At 47.5% G+C, this 24,647-nt stretch overlaps 1 protein-coding gene across 1 annotated transcript in view; it reads right to left on the reverse strand.

The window, feature by feature from the left end:
* Nucleotides 1-24,647, reverse strand: part of ZFC3H1 (zinc finger C3H1-type containing) — a 715,283-nt gene that overhangs the window by 319,507 nt on the left and 371,129 nt on the right. Inside the window, exon 21 of the mRNA XM_069228345.1 lies at nt 23,622-23,805. Coding sequence (XP_069084446.1) covers nt 23,622-23,805 — 184 coding nt within the window. The remainder of the gene's footprint in view (nt 1-23,621; nt 23,806-24,647) is intronic.

The raw sequence follows: 24,647 nt of genomic DNA on the forward strand, positions 1-24,647 counted from the left end.
GGTGCCCTCTGGGGTGTATTTTGCAATAAAATGCACACTGGCATCAGTGTGCATTTATTGTGCTGAGAAGTTTGATACCAAACTTCCCAGTTTTCAGTGTAGCCATTATGGTGCTGTGGAGTTCGTGTTTGACAAACTCCCAGACCATATACTCTTATGGCTACCCTGCACTTACAATGTCTAAGGTTTTGTTTAGACACTGTAGGGGTACCATGCTCATGCACTGGTACCCTCACCTATGGTATAGTGCACCCTGCCTTAGGGCTGTAAGGCCTGCTAGAGGGGTGACTGACCTATACTTGCATAGGCAGTGAGAGGCTGGCATGGCACCCTGAGGGGAGTGCCATGTCGACTTACTCGTTTTGCTCTCACCAGCACACACAAGCTGGCAAGCAGTGTGTCTGTGCTGAGTGAGAGGTCTCCAGGGTGGCATAAGACATGCTGCAGCCCTTAGAGACCTTCCTTGGCATCAGGGCCCTTGGTACTAGGAGTACCAGTTACAAGGGACTTATCTGGATGCCAGGGTCTGTCAATTGTGGATACAAAAGTACAGGTTAGGGAAAGAACACTGGTGCTGGGGCCTGGTTAGCAGGCCTCAGCACACTTTCAATTGTAAACATAGCATCAGCAAAGGCAAAAAGTCAGAGGGCAACCATGCCAAGGAGGCATTTCCTTACACAACCCCCCCCCCCAAACAAAAGAGGATGAGACTAACCTTTCCCAAGAGAGTCTTCATTTTCTAAGTGGAAGAACCTGGAAAGGCCATCTGCATTGGCATGGGCAGTCCCAGGTCTGTGTTCCACTATAAAGTCCATTCCCTGTAGGGAGATGGACCACCTCAACAGTTTAGGATTTTCACCTTTCATTTGCATCAGCCATTTGAGAGGTCTGTGGTCAGTTTGAACTAGGAAGTGAGTCCCAAAGAGGTATGGTCTCAGCTTCTTCAGGGACCAAACCACAGCAAAGGCCTCCCTCTCAATGGCACTCCAACGCTGCTCCCTGGGGAGTAACCTCCTGCTAATGAAAGCAACAGGCTGGTCAAGGCCATCATCATTTGTTTGGGACAAAACTGCCCCTATCCCATGTTCAGAGGCATCAGTCTGCACAATGAACTTCTTAGAATAATCTGGAGCTTTTAGAACTGGTGCTGAGCACATTGCTTGTTTCAGGGTGTCAAAGGCCTGTTGGCATTCCACAGTCCAGTTCACTTTCTTGGGCATTTTCTTGGAGGTGAGTTCAGTGAGGGCTGTCACAATGGATCCATATCCCTTCACAAACCTCCTGTAATACCCAGTCAAGCCAAGGAATGCCCTGACTTGAGTCTGGGTTTTTGGAGCTACCCAGTCCAGAATAGTCTGGATCTTGGGTTGGAGTGGCTGAACTTGGCCTCCACCTACAAGGTGGCCCAAGTAAACCACAGTTCCCTGCCCTATCTGGCATTTGGATGCCTTGATAGAGAGGCCTGCAGATTGCAGAGCCTTCAAAACCTTCTTCAGGTGGACCAGGTGATCCTGCCAGGTGGAGCTAAAGACAGCAATATCATCAAGATAAGCTGTGCTAAAGGACTCCAAGCCAGCAAGGACTTGATTCACCAACCTTTGGAAGGTGGCAGGGGCATTCTTTAAACCAAAGGGCATAACAGTAAACTGATAATGCCCATCAGGTGTGGAGAATGCTGTTTTCTCTTTTGCTCCAGGTGCCATTTTTATTTGCCAGTACCCTGCTGTCAAGTCAAAGGTACTTAAGAATTTGGCAGCACCTAATTTATCTATGAGCTCATCAGCTCTAGGAATTGGATGAGCATCTGTCTTGGTGACAGAATTGAGCCCTCTGTAGTCCACACAAAACCTCATCTCTTTCTTGCCATCTTTGGTGTGAGGTTTGGGGACTAAGACCACTGGGCTAGCCCAGGGGCTGTCAGAGCGCTCAATTACTCCCAATTCCAGCATCTTGTGGACTTCCACCTTAATGCTTTCCTTAACATGGTCAGACTGTCTAAAGATTTTGTTTTTGACAGGCATGCTGTCTCCTGTGTCCACATCATGGGTACACAGGTGTGTCTGACCAGGGGTTAAGGAGAAGAGTTCAGGAAACTGTTGTAGGACTCTCCTACAATCAGCTTGCTGTTGGCCAGAGAGGGTGTCTGAGTAGATCACTCCATCTACTGAGCCATCTTTTGGGTCTGATGACAGAAGATCAGGGAGAGGTTCACTCTCTGCCTCCTGATCCTCATCTGTTACCATCAACAGATTCACATCAGCCCTGTCATGGAAGAGCTTAAGGCGGTTCACATGGATCACCCTCTTGGGGCTCCTGCTTGTGCCCAGGTCCACCAGGTAGGTGACCTGACTCTTCCTTTCTAGCACTGGGTAAGGGCCACTCCATTTGTCCTGGAGTGCCCTGGGAGCCACAGGCTCCAGAACCCAGACTTTCTGCCCTGGTTGGAACTCAACCAGTGCAGCCTTTTGGTCATACCAAAACTTCTGGAGCTGTTGGCTGGCCTCAAGGTTTTTGGTTGCCTTTTCCATGTACTCTGCCATTCTAGAGCGAAGGCCAAGTACATAGTCCACTATGTCTTGTTTAGGCTCATGAAGAGGTCTCTCCCAGCCTTCTTTAACAAGAGCAAGTGGTCCCCTTACAGGATGACCAAACAGAAGTTCAAAGGGTGAGAATCCTACTCCCTTCCGTGGCACCTCTCTGTAAGCAAAAAGCAGACATGGCAAGAGGACATCCCATCTCCTTTTGAGTTTTTCTGGGAGCCCCATGATCATGCCTTTTAATGTCTTGTTGAATCTCTCAACTAAGCCATTAGTTTGTGGATGGTATGGTGTAGTGAATTTGTAAGTCACTCCACACTCATTCCACATGTGTTTTAGGTATGCTGACATGAAGTTGGTACCTCTGTCAGACACCACCTCCTTAGGGAAACCCACTCTGGTAAAGATACCAATGAGGGCCTTGGCTACTGCAGGGGCAGTAGTTGACCTAAGGGGAATAGCTTCAGGATACCTAGTAGCATGATCCACTACTACTAGGATGTACATATTTCCTGAGGCTGTGGGAGGTTCCAGTGGACCAACTATGTCCACACCCACTCTTTCAAAGGGGACCCCCCACCACTGGAAGTGGAATGAGGGGGGCCTTTGGGTGCCCACCTGTCTTACCACTGGCTTGACAGGTGGGGCAGGAGAGGCAAAACTCCTTAACCTTCTGGGACATATTGGGCCAGTAGAAGTGGTTGACTAACCTCTCCCACGTCTTGGTTTGTCCCAAATGCCCAGCAAGGGGAATATCATGGGCTAAGGTCAGAATAAACTCTCTGAACGACTGAGGCACTACCACTCTCCTAGTGGCACCAGGTTTGGGGTCTCTGGCCTCAGTGTACAGGAGTCGATCTTCCCAATAGACCCTATGTGTTCCATTTTTCTTGCCCTTGGACTCTTCAGCAGCTTGCTGCCTAAGGCCTTCAAGAGAGGGACAGGTTTCTTGTCCCTTACACAGCTCCTCCCTTGAGGGTCCCCCTGGGCCTAAGAGCTCAACCTGATAAGGTTCAAGCTCCAAAGGCTCAGTTCCCTCATAGGGCAGAACTTCTTCTTGAGAAGAGAGGTTCTCTTTTTCTGACTGTGTTGCAGTTGGTTTCCCAACTGACTTTCCTTTTCTCTTGGTAGGCTGGGCCATTTTTCCAGACTCCAGCTCTACTTTTTCACCCTGTGCCTTGCACTGTGCTCTTGTTTTTACACACACCAGTTCAGGGATACCCAGCATGGCTGCATGGGTTTTTAGCTCTACCTCAGCCCATGCTGAGGACTCCAGGTCATTTCCAAGCAGACAGTCTACTGGGATGTTTGAGGAGACCACCACCTGTTTCAGGCCATTGACCCCTCCCCATTCTAAAGTTACCATTGCCATGGGATGTGCTTTAGTTTGATTGTCAGCATTGGTGACTGTATACGTTTTTCCAGTCAGGTATTGGCCAGGGGAAACCAGTTTCTCTGTCACCATGGTGACACTGGCACCTGTATCCCTCAGGCCCTCTACACTTGTCCCATTAATAAAGAGCTGCTGCCTGTATTTTTGCATGTTAGGCGGCCAGGCAGCTAGTGTGGCTAAATCCACCCCACCCTCAGAGACTAGAGTAGCTTCAGTGTGGACCCTGATTTGCTCTGGGCACACTGTTGATCCCACTTGGAGACTAGCCATTCCAGTGTTACCTGGATTGGAGTTTGGAGTGGAACTTTTCTTGGGACAGGCCTCGTCTCCAGTTTGGTGTCCAGACTGACTACAGTTTCGACACCAGGCCTTTTTGGGATCAAAGTTTTTACCCTTGTACCCAGGATTGTTTTGTGAAGAGGCTCTGGGCCCACCCTCCTGTGCAGGTTTTTGGGGGCCTGTAGAAGACTCTTTACTATTTTTAGTTTTGGCTGTCTCACCACCTTTCCCCTGGGGAGGTTTTGTGACCCCTTTCTTTTGGTCACCCCCTGTGGAAGTTTTGGACACCCTAGTCTTGACCCAATGGTCCGCCTTCTTTCCCAATTCTTGGGGAGAAATTGGTCCTAGGTCTACCAGATGCTGATGCAGTTTATCATTGAAACAATTACTTAACAGGTGTTCTTTCACAATTAATTGTACAGCCCATCATAATTACTTACACCACTGCCTTGAATCCAACCATCTAGTGTTTTTACTGAGTAGTCTACAAAGTCAACCCAGGTCTGGCTCGAGGATTTTTGAGCCCCCCTGAATCTAATCCTATACTCCTCAGTGGAGAATCCAAAGCCCTCAATCAGGGTACCCTTCATGAGGTCATAAGATTCTGCATCTTTTCCAGAGAGTGTGAGGAGTCTATCTCTACACTTTCCTGTGAACATTTCCCAAAGGAGAGCACCCCAGTGAGATCTGTTCACTTTTCTGGTTACACAAGCCCTCTCAAAAGCTGTGAACCATTTGGTGATGTCATCACCATCTTCATATTTAGTTACAATCCCTTTAGGGATTTTCAACATGTCAGGAGAATCTCTGACCCTATTTATGTTGCTGCCACCATTGATGGGTCCTAGGCCCATCTCTTGTCTTTCCCTCTCTATGGCTAGGATCTGTCTTTCCAAAGCCAATCTTTTGGCCATCCTGGCTAACTGGATGTCGTCTTCACTGGAGTTATCCTCAGTGATTTCAGAGGTGCTGGTCCCTCCTGTGAGGGAGCCAGCATCTCTGACTAGTATTTTTGGAGTCAGGGCTTGAGAGGCCCTGTCCTCCCTAGATAGGACTGGTAGGGGGGAATCTTCCTCCAATTCACTATCCTCTTCCTCTGAGTTGCCACCCTCAGAGGGGTTGGCCTTTTCAAACTCTGCCAAAAGCTCCTGGAGCTGTATTTTGGTAGGTTTGGGGCCTATGGTTATTTTCTTTAGTTTACAGAGTGACCTTAGCTCTCTCATCTGTAGATGGAGGTAAGGTGTGGTGTCGAGTTCCACCACAGCCACATCTGTGCTAGACATTTTGCTTCTAAAAGTTGGAATACTTTTTAAGAATCTAAAACTGGTTCTAGAATCTAATTCAAACTTTTACAAACTTTTAAACTCTAAAAGACATGCTAAACAGGATCTAACACAAGGCCCTAGCAGGTCTTTTAAGAATTTAGAAAACTTTTCAAATTGCAAAAATCAATTTCTAATGACAATTTTGGAATTTGTCGTGTGATCAGGTATTGGCTGAGTAGTCCAGCAAATGCAAAGTCTTGTACCCCACCGCTGATCCACCAATGTAGGAAGTTGGCTCTGTATGTGCTATTTCAAAGTAAGGAATAGCATGCACAGAGTCCAAGGGTTCCCCTTAGAGGTAAAATAGTGGTAAAAATAGATAATACTAATGCTCTATTTTGTGGTAGTGTGGTCGAGCAGTAGGCTTATCCAAGGAGTAGTGTTAAGCATTTGTTGTACATAGACAATAAATGAGGTACACACACTCAGAGACAAATCCAGCCAATAGGTTTTGTTATAGAAAAATATCTTTTCTTAGTTTATTTTAAGAACCACAGGTTCAAATTTAACATGTAATATCTTGTTTGAAAGGTATTGCAGGTAAGTACATTAGGAACTTTGAATCATTTCAATTGCATGTATACTTTTCAAGTTATTCACAAATAGCTGTTTCAAAAGTGGACACTTAGTGCAATTTTCACAGTTCCTGGGGGAGGTAAGTTTTTGTTAGTTTTACCAGGTAAGTAAGACACTTACAGGGTTCAGTTCTTGGTCCAAGGTAGCCCACCGTTGGGGGTTCAGAGCAACCCCAAAGTCACCACACCAGCAGCTCAGGGCCGGTCAGGTGCAGAGTTCAAAGTGGTGCCCAAAACGCATAGGCTAGAATGGAGAGAAGGGGGTGCCCCGGTTCCGGTCTGCTTGCAGGTAAGTACCCGCGTCTTCGGAGGGCAGACCAGGGGGGTTTTGTAGGGCACCGGGGGGGGGACACAAGCCCACACAGAAATTTCACCCTCAGCAGCGCGGGGGCGGCCGGGTGCAGTGTAGAAACAAGCGTCGGGTTTTCAATGTTAGTCTATGAGAGATCAAGGGATCTCTTCAGCGCTGCAGGCAGGCAAGGGGGGGCTTCCTCGGGGAAACCTCCACTTGGGCAAGGGAGAGGGACTCCTGGGGGTCACTTCTGCAGTGAAAGTCCGGTCCTTCAGGTCCTGGGGGCTGCGGGTGCAGGGTCTTTTCCAGGCGTCGGGACTTAGGTTTCAGAGAGTCGCGGTCAGGGGAAGCCTCGGGATTCCCTCTGCAGGCGGCGCTGTGGGGGTTCAGGGGGGACAGGTTTTGGTACTCACAGTCGTAGAGTAGTCCGGGGGTCCTCCCTGAGGTGTTGGTTCTCCTCCAGCCGAGTCGGGGTCGCCGGGTGCAGTGTTGCAAGTCTCACGCTTCTTGCGGGGAGTTGCAGGGTTCTTTAAAGCTGCTTCTTGGAACAAAGTTGCAGTCTTTTTGGAGCAGGTCCGCGGTCCTCGGGAGTTTCTTGTCGTCGAAGCAGGGCAGTCCTCAGAGGATTCAGAGGTCGCTGGTCCCTTTGGAAGGCGTCGCTGGAGCAGAGTTCTTTGGAAGGCAGGAGACAGGCCGGTGAGTTTCTGGAGCCAAGGCAGTTGTTGTCTTCTGGTCTTCCTCTGCAGGGGTTTTCAGCTGGGCAGTCCTTCTTGTTGTTGTTGCAGGAATCTAATTTTCTAGGGTTCAGGGTAGCCCTTAAATACTAAATTTAAGGGCGTGTTTAGGTCTGGGGGGTTAGTAGCCAATGGCTACTAGCCCTTAGGGTGGGTACACCCTCTTTGTGCCTCCTCCCAAGGGGAGGGGGTCACAATCCTAACCCTATTGGGGGAATCCTCCATCTGCAAGATGGAGGATTTCTAAAGGTTAGAGTCACCTCAGCTCAGGACACCTTAGGGGCTGTCCTGACTGGCCAGTGACTCCTCCTTGTTGCTTTCTTTGTTCCCTCCAGCCTTGCCGCTAAAAGTGGGGCCGTGGCCGGAGGGGGCGGGCAACTCCACTAAGCTGGAGTGCCCTGCTGGGCTGTGACAAACGGGTGAGCCTTTGAGGCTCACCGCCAGGTGTCACAGCTCCTGCCTGGGGGAGGTGTTAGCATCTCCACCCAGTGCAGGCTTTGTTACTGGCCTCAGAGTGACAAAGGCACTCTCCCCATGGGGCCAGCAACATGTCTCTAGTGTGGCAGGCTGCTGGAACTAGTCAGCCTACACAGACAGTCGGTTAAGTTTCAGGGGGCACCTCTAAGGTGCCCTCTGGGGTGTATTTTGCAATAAAATGCACACTGGCATCAGTGTGCATTTATTGTGCTGAGAAGTTTGATACCAAACTTCCCAGTTTTCAGTGTAGCCATTATGGTGCTGTGGAGTTCGTGTTTGACAAACTCCCAGACCATATACTCTTATGGCTACCCTGCACTTACAATGTCTAAGGTTTTGTTTAGACACTGTAGGGGTACCATGCTCATGCACTGGTACCCTCACCTATGGTATAGTGCACCCTGCCTTAGGGCTGTAAGGCCTGCTAGAGGGGTGACTGACCTATACTTGCATAGGCAGTGAGAGGCTGGCATGGCACCCTGAGGGGAGTGCCATGTCGACTTACTCGTTTTGCTCTCACCAGCACACACAAGCTGGCAAGCAGTGTGTCTGTGCTGAGTGAGAGGTCTCCAGGGTGGCATAAGACATGCTGCAGCCCTTAGAGACCTTCCTTGGCATCAGGGCCCTTGGTACTAGGAGTACCAGTTACAAGGGACTTATCTGGATGCCAGGGTCTGTCAATTGTGGATACAAAAGTACAGGTTAGGGAAAGAACACTGGTGCTGGGGCCTGGTTAGCAGGCCTCAGCACACTTTCAATTGTAAACATAGCATCAGCAAAGGCAAAAAGTCAGGGGGCAACCATGCCAAGGAGGCATTTCCTTACACTTGCACAAGCAACTCTGCAAGGCAAATCAATTGCAGATAGAAAATGTGCTCCGATACAACACAAGATTAAAGGAAATGTTTTAAAAAAAATGACAATCAAAAATATGACATTTTCTTAAGCATATGAAAACTTAGAAAATACTCCTCTCCAAAAGAGGTTTTAACATGTCTGTTGATAACCTACATCATAAATACATTCAGACACTCAGAAACGTAGGCAAGAAAACATGAAAAAAAATCATCAAATTACTTTGCAGCTTGTGTGCGCAAATGGGGAGAAAAGGGCAAAGTCGACATGGCACCCCTCTCAGTGTGCCATGCCCACAAACCAGTGACTGTCACATAGGTAAGTCACCCCTCAATCAGGCTTTACAGCACGAAGACAGGGTCACTACACCACATAGCTGCATGAGCAATACGCCCCTACAGTGTCTAAGTCCATTCTTTGACATTGTAAGTGCAGTGTGGCCATATTAAGTAGATGGGCTGTGTAGGAAGTTGGCTCTGTATATACTATCTCAAAGTGAGAGATAGTGTGCACAGAGTCCAAGGGTTACCCTTAGAGGTTGATAGTAGCAAAAATAGAGAATACTAATGCTCCATTTTGTGGTACTGTGGTCGAGTAGTAGGCTTATCAGAGGGTAGTTTTAAGCATTTGTTGTACACACACAGGCAATAAATGAGGAACACACTCAATGACTTAACTCCAGGCCAATACGATTTTATATAGAAAAATGTTCTTTTCATAATTTATTTTAGAACCACAAGATTCAGAATTCAAGGAAGTACATAAATTGTAAGATACTTGGCATAGGTAAATATGGAACTCTGAATTAAAACAGTAATGTACACAGTTTTGGCAAAAATGGCAATAAGCTATTTTAAAAGTCGACAGTGCAAAAATCAACAGTTCCTGGGGGAGGTAACTATTGGTTAGTTTCACAGGTAAGTAAAGCACTACAAGTTCAGTCTCCGGGCCATAGGCAGCCCACCGTTGGAGTTCAAGTTAACCCCAAACATCCAGCACCAGCAACGCAGGGCCGGTCACGTGCAGAGGTCAAAGGAGGGCCCAAATTGCATAGGCGCCTATGGAGAATAGGGATACTCCAGTTCCAGTCTGCTAGCAGGTAAGTACCTGTGTCCTCGGGGAGCAGACCGGGGGGTTTTGTAGAGCATTTGGGGGATGGGCGCTCACAAACAGGTACACAAAGTACACCTTCAGCGGCACAGAGGCGGCCGCGTGACGTGTGTGGAGTAGGTGCCGGGATTCAGATAGGAATCCATGGAGAGACCCAGAGGTCACTGGTGATGTAGGCAGGACCCAGGGGGGTCTTCTTGGGCCAGCTACTGACTGGGCACGGATGAGGGCCACCTGCTGGTCACTCCTGCACCGGTAGTTGGTTTCTCTCGGGCCTGGGGGTGCAGTGCTTCTTCCAGGCGTCAAGTTCCTTTGTTACCTGACAGTCGCGGTTAGGAGGAGCCTTCAGATTCTCTCTGCAGGCGTCGCTGTGGAGGTGCGGTGAAGTCGTCTCAGAGTGCCCACGTCGTGGGAGTCGCCTGGTGGTCCTCTGTGCAGTGTTGGTTCTTCTGGACAGGGGCATTGGGTGCAGAGTGTTGGGGACTCAGGCTTCCGGAGTGAGGCTGGAGTCCCTTTAAAGATGGTTGTTACTTGGACTGAGCCGCTGTCCACGGGAGTTTCTTGGTCCTCAGAGATCACTGTTCCTGCTGGATGCGTCGCTGTGCAGGTTCTTGGAGTCTGAAGGCTGGGAGGTAGGGCTGGGACCAAGTCAGTTGTCTCTGTCGTCTCTGCGGGGCTTTCATGTCACCAGTCGTTCTTGTTTCAGGTTGCAGGAATATGATTTCCTGGGCTCAGTGTTGCCACATAATACTCAATTTAGGGGTGTGTTCAGGTCTAGGGGCAGTAGCCAATGGCTACTGTCCTGGAGGGTGGCTACACCCTCTTTGTGCCTCCTCCTTGTGGGGAGGGGGGCACATTCCTAATCCTATTGGGGGGAATCCTCTGAAACAAGATGGAGGATTTCCTAAGGCAGGGGTCACCTAAGCTCAGAACACCTTAGGGGCTTGTCCTGACTGGAGGGTGACTCCTCCTTGTTTTTCTCATCATCTCTTCCAGACTTGCCACCAAAAGTCGGGGCTGTGTCCGTAGGGGAGGGCATCTCCACTAGCTGGAGTGCCCTGGGGCGCTGTAACACCAGGCTTGAGTCTTTGAGGCTCACCGCCAGCTGTTACAGTTCTTGCAGGGGGAGATGAGACTCACCTCCACCCAGTACAGGGTTTGTTCCTGGCCACAGAGTGACAAAGGTACTCACCACATGTGGCCAGAAACCCATCTGGATGTGGCAGGCTGGCAGAAACGTACTCACGGGTCAGCCTAGCACTAGTAGTTGGGCTGGTATACAGGGGGCATCTCTAAGATGCCCTCTGTGTGCATTTCTCAATAAATCCCACACTGGCATCAGTGTGGATTTATTGTGCTAAGAGGTTTGATACCAAACTTCCCAGTATTCAGTGTAGCCATTATGGAACTGTGGAGTTTGTGTTTAATAAACTCCCAGACCATATACTCTTTATGACTACCCTGCACTTACAATGTCTAAGAATTGGCTTAGACACTGTAGGGGCATAGTGCTCATGCAACTATGTCCTCACCTGTGGTATAGTGCACCCTCCCTTATGGCTGTAAGGCCTGCTAGAGGAGTGACTGGCCTATGCCACAGGCACAGGGTTGTGGGCATGGCACTCTGAGGGGAGTGCCATGTCGACTTAGCCTTTTTCTCCCCACCAGCACACACAATCTGTAAGGCACTGTACATATGCTGAGTGAGGGGTCCCCAGGGTGGCATAATACATGGTTCAGCCCTTCGAGACCTTCCCTGGCAACAGGGCCCTTGGTACCAGGGGTACCATTTACAAGGGACTTACCTGGGTGCGAGGGCTGTGCCAATTGTGAAGACAAAGGCACAGTTTAGGGAAAGAACACTGGTGCTGGGGCCTGGTTAGCAGGGTCCCAGCACGCTTTCAATCATAACTAGCACCAACAAAAGGCAAAACGTTAGGGGGAAACCATGCCAACAGAGGCATTTTCCTACAGGCTGGGAGTTTGTCATTACGAACTCCACAGCTCAATAATGGCTTCACTGAATACTGGGAAGTTTGGTATCAAACTTCTCAGCATAATAAACCCACACTGATGCCAGTGTTGGTATTTACTGAAAAATGTACCCAGTGGACATCTTAGAGATGCCCCCTTGTTTGTTGGCCAAACTGCTAGTGAAGGACTGACCAGTCTGTGCCGGCCTGCCACTAACAGGCAAGTTTCTGACCACATGGGGTGAGAGCCTCTGTGCTTTCTGTGGCTAGAACCAAGCCTGTCTTGGGTATAGGTGTTTAAAAATAGTTTACTTGACTAAAGTGAAGGAAAATGTCACTTACCCAGTGTACATCTGTTCGTGGCATTAGTCGCTGCAGATTCACATGCTGTGCATAGTCCGCCGCCTGGTATTGGGTCGGAGTGTTACAAGTTGTTTTTCTTCGAAGAAGTCTTTTCGAGTCACGAGACTGAGGGACTCCTCCCACTTCGGTTCCATTACGCATGGGCGTCGACTCCATCTTAGATTGTTTTCCCCGCAGAGGGTGAGGTAGGAGTTGTGTATGCTAATAATAGTGCCCATGCAATGGAATAAATCCGTATGTAAATGAAGGTTGAATGTAATATATTTACAAATGTACAAGATCTACTTCTAAACGGCTACAGGCTCCCGGGGAGGAGGGTGGGCGCATGTGAATCTGCAGCGACTAATGCCACGAACAGATGTACACTGGGTAAGTGACATTTTCTGTTCGGTGGCATGTGTAGCTGCAGATACACATGCAGTGCATAGACTAGTAAGCAGTTATCTCCCCAAAAGCGGTGGTTCAGCCTGTAGGAGTGGAAGTAGTTTGAAATAAAGTTCTTAGTACGGCTTGACCTACTGTGGCCTGTTGTGCAGATAACACATCTACACAGTAGTGTTTAGTAAATGTATGAGGCGTAGACCATGTTGCTGCCTTACATATTTCAGTCATTGGAATATTTCCTAGAAAGGCCATAGTAGCACCTTTCTTTCTGGTTGAGTGTGCCTTTGGTGTAATAGGCAGTTCTCTCTTTGCTTTAAGATAGCAGGTTTGGATGCACTTTACTATCCATCTGGCGATACCTTGTTTTGAAATTGGATTTCCTGTATGAGGTTTTTGGAAGGCAATAAATAGTTGTTTTGTCTTCCTAATTTCTTTTGTCCTGTCAATGTAGTACATTAGCGCTCTCTTGTTGTAGTGCTCTTTCAGCTATTGAATCTGGCTGTGGGAAGAACACTGGTAATTCCACTGTTTGGTTTAAGTGGAACGGTGAGATAACCTTTGGTAAGAATTTTGGATTTGTTCATAGAACGACCTTATTTTTGTGTATTTGAATAAATGGTTCTTGTATGGTAAACGCCTGTATTTCACTTACTCTTCTTAGAGATGTGATGGCAATGAGAAATGCAACTTTCCACGTTAAGTATTGCATTTCACAAGAATGCATGGGTTCGAAAGGTGGACCCATGAGCCTTGTCAAGACAATGTTGAGGTTCCATGAAGGAACAGGTGGTGTCCTTGGTGGTATAATTCTCTTTAGGCCCTCCATAAACGCTTTAATGACAGGTATTCTAAATAGGGAAGTTGAATGAGTAATCTGCAGGTAAGCAGATATTGCTGCGAGATGTATTTTTATGGAATTAAAAGCTAGATTTGTTTTTTGTAGATGTAGTAAATATGCTACTACATCTTTTGGAGATGCATGCAATGGTTGGACTTGATTATTATGGCAGTAACAAACAAATCTTTTCCATTTACTTGCATAGCAGTGTCTAGTGGATGGTCTTCTAGCTTGTTTTATGACCTCCATACACTCTTGTGTGAGGTTCAAGTGTCCAAATTCTAGGATTTCAGGAGCCAAATTGCTAGATTCAGCGATGCTGGGTTTGGATGCCTGATCTGTTTGTGTTGTGTTAACAGATCTGGCCTGTTGGGTAGTTTGACATGAGGTACTACTGACAGGTCTAGTAGTGTGGTATACCAAGGTTGTCTTGCCCATGTTGGTGCTATTAGTATGAGTTTGAGTTTGTTTTGACTCAATCTGTTTACTAGATATGGAAGGAGAGGGAGAGGGGGAAAAGCGTACGCAAATATCCCTGACCAATTCATCCATAGAGCATTGCCTTGAGATTGCCGGTGTGGGTACATGGATGCGAAGTTTTGGCATTTTGCGTTTTCTCTTGTTGCAAATAGATCTATTTGAGGTGTTCCCCAAATTTGGAAGTAAGTGTTCAGGATTTGGGGGTGAATTTCCCATTCGTGGACCTGTTGGTGATCCCGAGAGAGATTGTCTGCTAGCTGGTTCTGGATCCCTGGAATAAACTGTGCTATTAGGCGAATGTGGTTGTGAATTGCCCAATGCCATATTTTTTGTGTTAGGAGACACAACTGTGTCGAGTGTGTTCCCCCCCTGTTTGTTTAAATAATACATTGTCGTCATGTCTGTTTTGACAAGAATGTATTTGTGGGTTATCATTGGTTGGAATGCTTTCAACGCTAGAAATACTGCTAACAATTCTAGGTGATTTATATGAAACTTTCTTTGATGTACGTCCCATTGTCCTTGGATGCTGTGTTGATTGAGGTGTGCTCCCCACCCTGTCATGGAAGCATCTGTTGTTATCACGTATTGTGGCACTGGGTCTTGGAAAGGCCGCCCTTTGTTTAAATTTGTACTGTTCCACCATAGAAGCGAGATGTATGTTTGGCGGTCTATCAACACCAGATCTAGAAGTTGACCCTGTGCATGTGGCCATTGTGATGCTAGGCACTGTTGTAAGGGCCGCATGTGCAATCTTGCGTTTGGGACAATGGCTATGCATGAGGACATCATGCCTAGGAGTTTTAATACCATCTTTGCGTGTATCTTTTGTGTTGGATACATAGCTTGTATCACCTTGTGAAAATTTTGAACCCTTTGTGGACTTGGAGTGGCTATCCCTTTTGTTGTGTTGATTGTCGCTCCTAAGTATTGCTGTGTTTGACACGGCAAAAGGTGTGACTTTGCATAGTTGATGGAGAAACCCAGTTTGTAAAGGGTTTGTATAACATAATCTGTGTGGTGTGAACACTTTGTTAGCGAGTTGGTTTTGATTAACCAATCGTCTAGGTACGGGAACACGTGTATTTGCTGCCTCCTGATATGTGCAGCTACTACTGCTAGACATTTTGTAAAGACTCTTGGTGCTGTTGTTCTTCCGAATGGCAACACTTTGAATTGGTAATGTATTCCTTTGAATACGAACCTTAGGTATTTCCTGTGCGAGGGATGTATCGGTATATGGAAATACGCGTCTTTTAGATCTAACGTTGTCATGTAGTCTTGCTGTTTCAGTAGTGGTATTACGTCTTGTAACGTGACCATGTGAAAGTGGTCTGATTTGATGTAGGTGTTTAGTGTTCTGAGATCTAATATTGGTCTCAGACTTTTGTCTTTTTTCGGTATTAGAAAGTACAGTGAGTAAACTCCTGTGTTCTTTTGTGTTTTTGGTACTAATTCTATTGCGTCTTTTTGCAGTAATGCTTGAACTTCTAGTCCTAGAAGGTCTATATGCTGTTTTGACATTGTGTGTTTTCGGTGGGACATTTGGAGGGAGTTGGAGAAATTCTATGCAATAACCATGTTGGATAATTGCTAAGACTCAAGTGTCTGTTGTTATTTCCTCCCATGATTTGTGGAACTGGCTTAGTCTTCCCCCCACTGGTGTTGTGTGAAGGGGTTGTGTGACCTGTGAGTCACTGTTTATTTTGAGGGGTTTTGGGACCCTGAAACTTTCCCCGGTTTCTTGGGAATTGGCCCCCTCTGTATTGGCCTCGAAAGCCACCCCTTTGATATTGTCCCTGGTAGGTAGGTGGTCTTGTTTGTGAGGTGCTGGCTTCTGTGGCTTGACCTCGAAACCCTCCTCTGAAAGTTGTTTTGCGAAATGTGCCAAATGTGCCTCTGCCCTGCGGGGAATAGAGTGCGCCCATGGCTTTGGCTGTGTCAGTGTCCTTCTTTAATTTTTCAATTGCAGTGTCCACTTCTGGGCCAAACAATTGCTGTTCATTGAACGGCATATTGAGCACTGCCTGTTGTATCTCAGGTTTGAAGCCAGATGTGCGCAGCCATGCGTGCCTCCTTATTGTCACAGCAGTATTTATTGTTCTTGCAGCTGTATCTGCTGCATCCATAGAAGAACGTATTTGGTTGTTGGAGATATTTTGCCCCTCTTCAACCACTTGTTTCGCTCGTTTCTGGAATTCTTTGGGGAGGTGCTCGATGAGATGCTGCATCTCGTCCCAATGGGCCCTGTCGTATCGCGCTAGGAGTGCTTGCGAGTTGGCGATGCGCCACTGATGTGCAGCTTGTGCTGCAACCCTTTTCCCAGCTGCATCAAACTTGCGGCTCTCCTTGTCCGGAGGTGGTGCGTCGCCTGATGTCTGCGAGTTGGCTCTTTTACGAGCTGCTCCTACGACTACTGAATCTGGTGTCAGTTGTGATGTAATAAAAGCAGGGTCTGTGGGCGGTGCCTTGTATTTTTTCTCCACCCTTGGAGTTATTGCTCTGCTTTTAACAGGCTCCTTGAAAATCCGTTTAGCGTGCCTTAGCATTCCCGGGAGCATGGGAAGGCTTTGATAATGGCTGTGGGTGGAGGACAGGGTGTTAGGAAGTCATCCTCAATAGGCTCCGAATGTAGAGATACATTATGAAATTCGGCTGCCCTAGCTACCACCTGTGCATATGCTGTACTGTCCTCAGGTGGTGAGGGTTTAGTTGGGTACGACTCTGGACTATTGTCTGATACTGGAGCATCATAGAGGTCCCATGCTGCCTGATCACCCTGGCTCATGGTGGTATGAGCTGGTGATTGTGTTGGAGTCTGTTCCGGTGATACATGAGTTGACTGTGGTGGAGAGGGTGGTGGAGTTACCCTCTTTACCACCTTTGCTTGTGGTGGCTTGTCTTGTTGCTGGAAGTCAAGTTTCCTTTTCCTTCTGATTGGGGGAAGAGTGCTGATTTTCCCTGTACCCCTTTGGATAAAGATCCACTTTTGCGTGTGATCTACCTCTGTAGTTTGTAATTCCTCCTCAAATCTGTGTCTTTTTAGTTGGGAGGACAGTGATTGTTCCTCTGAGTAGGAACTGGTTTTTGGTTCGGTTGCCGGGTGTTTTGGCACCGAAACCGTGTCTTTAGTTGTTTTCGGCTCCGACGAGATCTTTCTCTTTTTCGGTGTCTTGACCTCTCTCTGAGTCCGACGACTTCGGCACCAGCTCACCCTTTTTCGGTGCCGATGGACGGTCACCTACTTTATGGGTTATGCCATGGCCTGTTGGCAGTGGCGTCCCCTGGGCTTTGTCTGTTTTCTCGTGTGATCTTTCTTTCGACGTCTTACTCACGGTTGGTTGCTCGTCGACGTCGAATTCTTCGGAATCCGATTCGCGGATGGAGAAAGTTTCTTCTTCTTCCTCCTCCTCGAACCCTTGTTGTCCTGTCGGCGTGGAAGCCATCTGCAACCTCCTGGCTCTTCGGTCCCTGAGCGTTTTTCTCGACCGAAACGCGCGACAGGCCTCACACGACTCTTCCTTGTGCTCGGGGGACAGGCACAAGTTACAGACCAAATGTTGGTCTGTATAAGGATATTTACTGTGACATTTAGGACAGAATCGGAACGGGGTCCGTTCCATCAGTCTCGATGTTGCACGCGGTCGGGCCGACCAGGCCCCGACGGGGGATCGAAAATACCCCGAAGGGTTACCGGAGCTCTTTAAGGCTCGGTGTCGATTTGCCCTAACTATCCCGATACCGAAGTAAACAATACCGACAAATTTTCCGTTGATTCCGACTAACTTTCTGACCCGAAACACGGAGCGAAAAGGAACACGTCCGAACCCGATGGCGGAAAAAAAACAATCTAAGATGGAGTCGACGCCCATGCGCAATGGAACCGAAGTGGGAGGAGTCCCTCGGTCTCGTGACTCGAAAAGACTTCTTCAAAGAAAAACAACTTGTAACACTCCGACCCAACACTAGACGGCGGACTATGCACAGCATGTGTATCTGCAGCTACACATGCCACCGAACACAAAGTTACATTGATGTCTACGTTAAGTACTTACCTGCAGCAGTATTTATATCTGAACGGAATCTTCTGGATGTAGCAATAAAGTAACAAAAAGATTTTTCTATATAAAATCCTATTGGTCTGGAGTTAAGTCATTAAGTGTGTGTTTCTTCTATTACTTGTTTGTGTACAACAAATGCTTTGCACTACTGTAGGAAGTTGGCTCTGTATATACTATTTAAAAGTAAGAAATAGTGTGCACAGAGTCCAAGGGTTCCCCTTAGAGGTTGATAGTGGCAAAATTTGATAATTCTAATGCTCTGTTTTGTGGTAGTGTGGTCGAGCAGTAGGCTTATCAGAGGGTAGTGTTGAGCATTTGTTGTACACACAGGCAATAAATGAGGAAAACACACTCAAAGATTTACTCCAGGGCAATAGGTTTTTATATAGAAAAGTATATTTGCTTAGTTTATTTTAAGAACCATAGGTTCAAGATTTGCAGTAAACGCTTTAATTACAAGGTACTTCACTTAGATACTTTAGGAACTTTGAATCAAATCAATATCATGTACAGTCTTTGTAAAAATAACAATAAGCTATTTTCAAAGTGGACACAGTGCAAAAATCAACAGTTCCTGGGTGAGGTAAGTAAAGGTTAGATTAGGAGGTAAGTAAAACACTTACAAGCCTCAGTTCTGGGGCATAGGCAGTCCACTGTTAGGAGATCAAGGCAACCCCAAAGTTACCACACCAGCAGCTCAGGGCCGGTCAGGTGCAGAGGTCAAAAAGGTGCCCAAAACACAAAGGCGCCTATGGAGAAGTGGGGTGCTCCGGTTCCAGGCCGTCAGCAGGTAAGTACGGCATCCTCGGGGGCAGACCACGGGGGTTTTGTAGAGCACTGGGGGGTGGGGGTGCGACACACAAGTAGGCACACAAAACACACCCTCATCGGCACAGGGGTGGCCGGGTGCAGTGTGCAAAGCAGGCGTCGGATTTCAGGTATAAAACAATAGAGGATCGCCTGGCGGTCACTCCTGCGCTGAAGTTCGGTTCCTTCAGGTCCTGGGGGCTGCGGGTGCAGTGTTGGTTCCAGGCATCGGGTCCCTTGTTACAGGCAGTCGCGGTCAGGGGGAGCCTCTGGATTCTCTCTGCAGGCATTACTGTGGGGGCTCAGGGGGGTCATCTCTGGTTACTCATGTGCTCGCAGACGCCGGGGAGTCCTCCCTGAGGTGTTGGTTCTCTGAATCTCGAGCCGGGGGCGTTGGGTGCAGAGTGAGAAGTCTCATGCTTCCGGCGGGAAATGTGCAGTCTTTGGAAGTTGCTTCTTTGTTGCAAAGAAGTAGCTGGTTTTGAAGAGGGCCGCTGTCCTTCAGTCCAGGGCAGTCCTCTGAGGCTTCAGAGGTCGCTGGTCCCTGACAGATGCGTCGCTGGTTGCAGGTTTCAACAATTGCCTGGACCAGACTCGTCCTGCAGCTGTACATCTTCCAAAAGCCTCAGAGGGCTGCCAGCACTTCGCCAACTAGCCAGCATATGCCTTAAAATGGGGAAGCTACTTCCCTCCATCTGCAGGAACTGACCGCACCTGTCCAGTCCTACATTTTGCTAGCTATCAGCCCAATCAGGGAACAACATTCCAGGAGGAGGTTGTTGTGTGACCAAAAGACTAACCCCAACGCTTGTACCAACACTTGAGACGCTGCCCCCTTCGGGAACTTCACAGCACCAATACCTGGGACACCTGAGCTTTTGCCACAACAAAGGCTTGGTCCACACCGCCACAAAGACAACCTGTACCCGAGGGACAACTGAATCTACAAGGTTGCCCACGAGAGTGGCCTGTTTTTATTCCCCCTATGCAGGTCTAGCCAAGCACTGCGAGAGCCTTTCATGCACAGAACCAGCTGACCAAAACCCACTGCACCAGAGCTCCCCGGCTTGGATCCACAAACCGACTATGCCTCCTTGCTCCCAGGATCCTCACGAACTGACACCCCCTCCCCCCCAATTAGGAGCTCTCTCACTTGTGCTAAAGTCCCCCTTCTGCAGTCTATTTTGAAGTGACTCTCTCTCCCTGCCCTTTGCCAACCGTGCAATGTGCAAGGCACCCGACCAGCACTTCTGCACCCAGACGCCTCAGGGCAGGTAAAAGTGAACTGCAGGTGGTTCTTGTAACCTTGTCCCCCTAGCACCATACGACCTAAAGGGGAACCCTGAGATCCTTCTGTAAATACCCGTATGCAGTATATGTACTTTATCAATTGAAAGTCATTACTACTTAAAAGAGCATTAGTGTGAATACTTCACCACTGTGAAATTTAACTTCATTCTGAGTACCCTGCATACAATTTTAAATCACCTTGTTCCTAATGCACCACCCACTAACTAAGTGCACTGACCATTAAGAACAACCTGTTCCACTGAAATCAGGTGTTGTAGCACACCTCGGAGGAGGTAGGCACCCAGGGTAGGAACCATATGATGAAGCATGCCACTAACTAGATGGGTGAGGGGCCTTTAAAAAATTAAGAGATTCAGAAGAGATCTGAAATACACAGAGGCAAGTCACAGAAAAAAATGGTAGGTGGCACCCACTTGCTCTTGTTGTGTTTGCTACTTCTTCTCTTGCCCACCAGGTAGACTGGATTTAGTAGGTGAGCACATGAACTAAGTGCACACTGATGTGAATGAAACAGACACCACCTGTTTGACACAAAGGGAATGGTCAATTCTACAATATAAATATCAGTTCCAAATTAACCTCACTATTCACCCATCCTTCAGTACAATATGCATCTCACAAACATTTTTTATATTTATGTTCTGTAAAGAAATGGCTCCCTGTTGCAGTTACCCCCCACTTTTTGCCTGATACTGATGCTGACTTGACTGAGAAGTGTGCTGGGACCCTGCTAACCAGGCCCCAGCACCAGTGTTCTTTCACCTAAAATGTACCATTGTTTCCACAATTGGCACACCCTGGCATCCAGATAAGTCCCTTGTAACTGGTACCTCTGGTACCAAGGGCCCTGATGCCAGGGAAGGTCTCTAAGGGCTGTAGCATGTATTATGCCACCCTAGAGACCCCTCACTCAGCACAGACACACTGCTTACAAGCCTGTGTGTGCTGGTGAGAACAAAATGAGTAAGTCGACATGGCACTCCCCTCAGGGTGCCATGCCAGCCTCTTACTGCCTATGCAGTATAGGTAAGACACCCCTCTAGCAGGCCTTACAGCCCTAAGGCAGGGTGCACTATACCATAGGTGAGGGTACCAGTGCATGAGCACTGTACCCCTACAGTGTCTAAGCAAAACCTTAGACATTGTAAGTGCAGGGTAGCCATAAGAGTATATGGTCTGGGAGTCTGTTTTACACGAACTCCACAGCACCATAATGGCTACACTGAAAACTGGGAAGTTTGGTATCAAACTTCTCAGCACGATAAATGCACACTGATGCCAGTGTACATTTTATTGTAAAATACACCCCAGAGGGCACCTTAGAGGTGCCCCCTGAAACTTAACCGACTATCTGTGTAGGCTGACTAGTTTTAGCAGCCTGCCACAAACCGAGACATGTTGCTGGCCCCATGGGGAGAGTGCCTTTGTCACTCTGAGGCCAGTAACAAAGCCTGCACTGGGTGGAGATGCTAACACCTCCCCCAGGCAGGAATTGTCACACCTGGCGGTGAGCCTCAAAGGCTCACCTCCTTTGTGCCAACCCAGCAGGACACTCCAGCTAGTGGAGTTGCCCGCCCCCTCCGGCCAGGCCCCACTTTTGGCGGCAAGGCCGGAGAAAATAATGAGAAAAACAAGGAGGAGTCACTGGCCAGTCAGGACAGCCCCTAAGGTGTCCTGAGCTGAAGTGACTCTAACTTTTAGAAATCCTCCATCTTGCAGATGGAGGATTCCCCCAATAGGGTTAGGATTGTGACCCCCTCCCCTTGGGAGGAGGCACAAAGAGGGTGTACCCACCCTCAGGGCTAGTAGCCATTGGCTACTAACCCCCCAGACCTAAACACGCCCTTAAATTTAGTATTTAAGGGCTACCCTGAACCCTAGAAAATTAGATTCCTGCAACTACAAGAAGAAGGACTGCCCAGCTGAAAACCCCTGCAGCGGAAGACCAGAAGACGACAACTGCCTTGGCTCCAGAAACTCACCGGCCTGTCTCCTGCCTTCCAAAGATCCTGCTCCAGCGACGCCTTCCAAAGGGACCAGCGACCTCGACATCCTCTGAGGACTGCCCCTGCTTCGAAAAGACAAGAAACTCCCGAGGACAGCGGACCTGCTCCAAGAAAAGCTGCAACTTTGTTTCCAGCAACTTTAAAGAACCCTGCAAGCTCCCCGCAAGAAGCGTGAGACTTGCAACACTGCACCCGGCGACCCCGACTCGGCTGGTGGCGATCCAACACCTCAGGAGGGACCCCAGGACTACTCTGATACTGTGAGTACCAAAACCTGTCCCCCCTGAGCCCCCACAGCGCCGCCTGCAGAGGGAATCCCGAGGCTTCCCCTGACCGCGACTCTTTGAACCTAAAGTCCCGACGCCTGGGAGAGACCCTGCACCCGCAGCCCCCAGGACCTGAAGGACCGGACTTTCACTGGAGAAGTGACCCCCAGGAGTCCCTCTCCCTTGCCCAAGTGGAGGTTTCCCCGAGGAATCCCCCCCTTGCCTGCCTGCAGCGCTGAAGAGATCCCGAGATCTCTCATAGACTAACATTGAAAACCCGACGCTTGTTTCTACACTGCACCCGGCCGCCCCCGCGCTGCTGAGGTTGAAATTTCTGTGTGGACTTGTGTCCCCCCCGGTGCCCTACAAAACCCCCCTGGTCTGCCCTCCGAAGACGCGGGTACTTACCTGCAAGCAGACCGGAACCGGGGCACCCCCTTCTCTCCATTCTAGCCTATGTGTTTTGGGCACCACTTTGAACTCTGCACCTGACCGGCCCTGAGCTGCTGGTGTGGTGACTTTGGGGTTGCTCTGAACCCCCAACGGTGGGCTACCTTGGACCAAGAACTAAGCCCTGTAAGTGTCTTACTTACCTGGTTAACCTAACAAATACTTACCTCCCCTAGGAACTGTGAAAATTGCACTGTGTCCACTTTTAAAACAGCTATTTGTGAATAACTTGAAAAGTATACATGCAATTTTGATGATTTGAAGTTCCTAAAGTACTTACCTGCAATACCTTTCGAATGAGATATTACATGTAGAATTTGAACCTGTGGTTCTTAAAATAAACTAAGAAAAGATATTTTTCTATAACAAAACCTATTGGCTGGATTTGTCTCTGAGTGTGTGTACCTCATTTATTGTCTATGTGTATGTACAACAAATGCTTAACACTACTCCTTGGGTAAGCCTACTGCTCGACCACACTACCACAAAATAGAGCATTAGTATTATCTCTTTTTGCCACTATCTTACCTCTAAGGGGAACCCTTGGACTCTGTGCATACTATTCCTTACTTTGAAATAGTGCATACAGAGCCAACTTCCTACATGTTCTAAACCTGATGAAGGTAAACTCATTTAGGGGCACAAATACCTTGTTATCAGGGGGAGTCAGTGGGAGTCACCCTAAAGGAGTACCAGAAAATATTTAAGGCCATGTTTGATAGGAAGTACCTACACAAAAGTGAGCTATACTTTTGGCTTCAGGTTGACAAGGGTGATGTTGACAAAGATAACTATGATATGTTGAGTGGAGAACACCCTACAATGGAAGAATGATAGGGTCTCAAAACCATGGAGGGGAAAGACTAACATTTTTAGTACAAAACTGTATTTCAACTGGTTACTATCCTATTCAAGTTCATTTTACAAGTTGAAGACCATATAATAAGGGCACATTTGCATAACAATGAACTACAAATTTAGAAGACCAAATACACTTGTTGAAAAATGTATTATGAAAGAACATATACACATTCACACGTGTACATAAACACATTCATATAAATATATATGCATACATACACATACCTATATGCACAACACTTACCCATCCGTTTGATTCAGATACCTATAAGCCAGTTTGAGCCACAGCTGAACATCATAAGGTTTTTCAAGCACACTTGCTTCCAAATTGGTAATGTCATCAGTCTCATTTGTAAAGTACCGCACATCATCTGGTGTAACAACAGCATCAAGCGCTGGTACATTCCTTTTGAGCTCTTTCGGAAAAGCTAAAAGACAAATTTCTTTCTGAGTATATACAATAAATTAGTCAATTGAAAATTATGTCTCTGCTGACATTGAAAAGGTGTGATGCCACCTAATATCACTTCCACAATGCAACAAATTCTTAATTAACAAAAACATTACAAATAATCTTAACTCTCCATCACAGATCTGAAACTATTTCCTCTTTACAGAAAACCCCCATATGTTAACATAAAACTCAACTGACAAAAATAGCCCTGTGCAGCTTTTAAAAAAAAATATTTTTAGTCTTGGTATTCACTAAACTAAATGAATAGCTTTCAAGTAATCAAACTACAAACGGCTGCAATTATATATAAAAACAATCGTATTCAAGTAATACAAAACTACTGCTAATCAGTGCTTTGAAGTGGGTATATCTATTGAGAGATTCCCTACCCCACTGAGGGGGTGATATTTCTACTGAGGGATTGGGAATGGGATTGGGATTGGGGGTGTTTATTAAGTAGACGACTGTAGAGAACATTGACCGAAAGTGCAACCTTTCACCCACTACCCTGTTTGGTAGAACATTTCTTGTATAGGATACTGGAACCATTAAAAAACCTGAGAAATGTGATTTGCGAACATTTCACTGTGGGGCAAACACAGACTCTCTCAAAGTGGATGTTTATCACCCTCTTTCATTAGCCAACAGGCACATTTTACCCTCTAACTATGCCACCAAGAGATCTGCATAAATTAACAAATACTAAAGTAAACGAAACATGGCCAGAGAGCCCACTGCAAGATGACCGCGCCATAGTGAAGCTCTGCTGGCGAGGCGTCAAAATTCATCATTTATCCAGCACCCTAAATCAAGAAA

Source organism: Pleurodeles waltl, chromosome 4_1, assembly GCF_031143425.1.
Source record: "Pleurodeles waltl isolate 20211129_DDA chromosome 4_1, aPleWal1.hap1.20221129, whole genome shotgun sequence".
Classification (NCBI taxonomy): Eukaryota; Metazoa; Chordata; class Amphibia; order Caudata; family Salamandridae; genus Pleurodeles; species Pleurodeles waltl.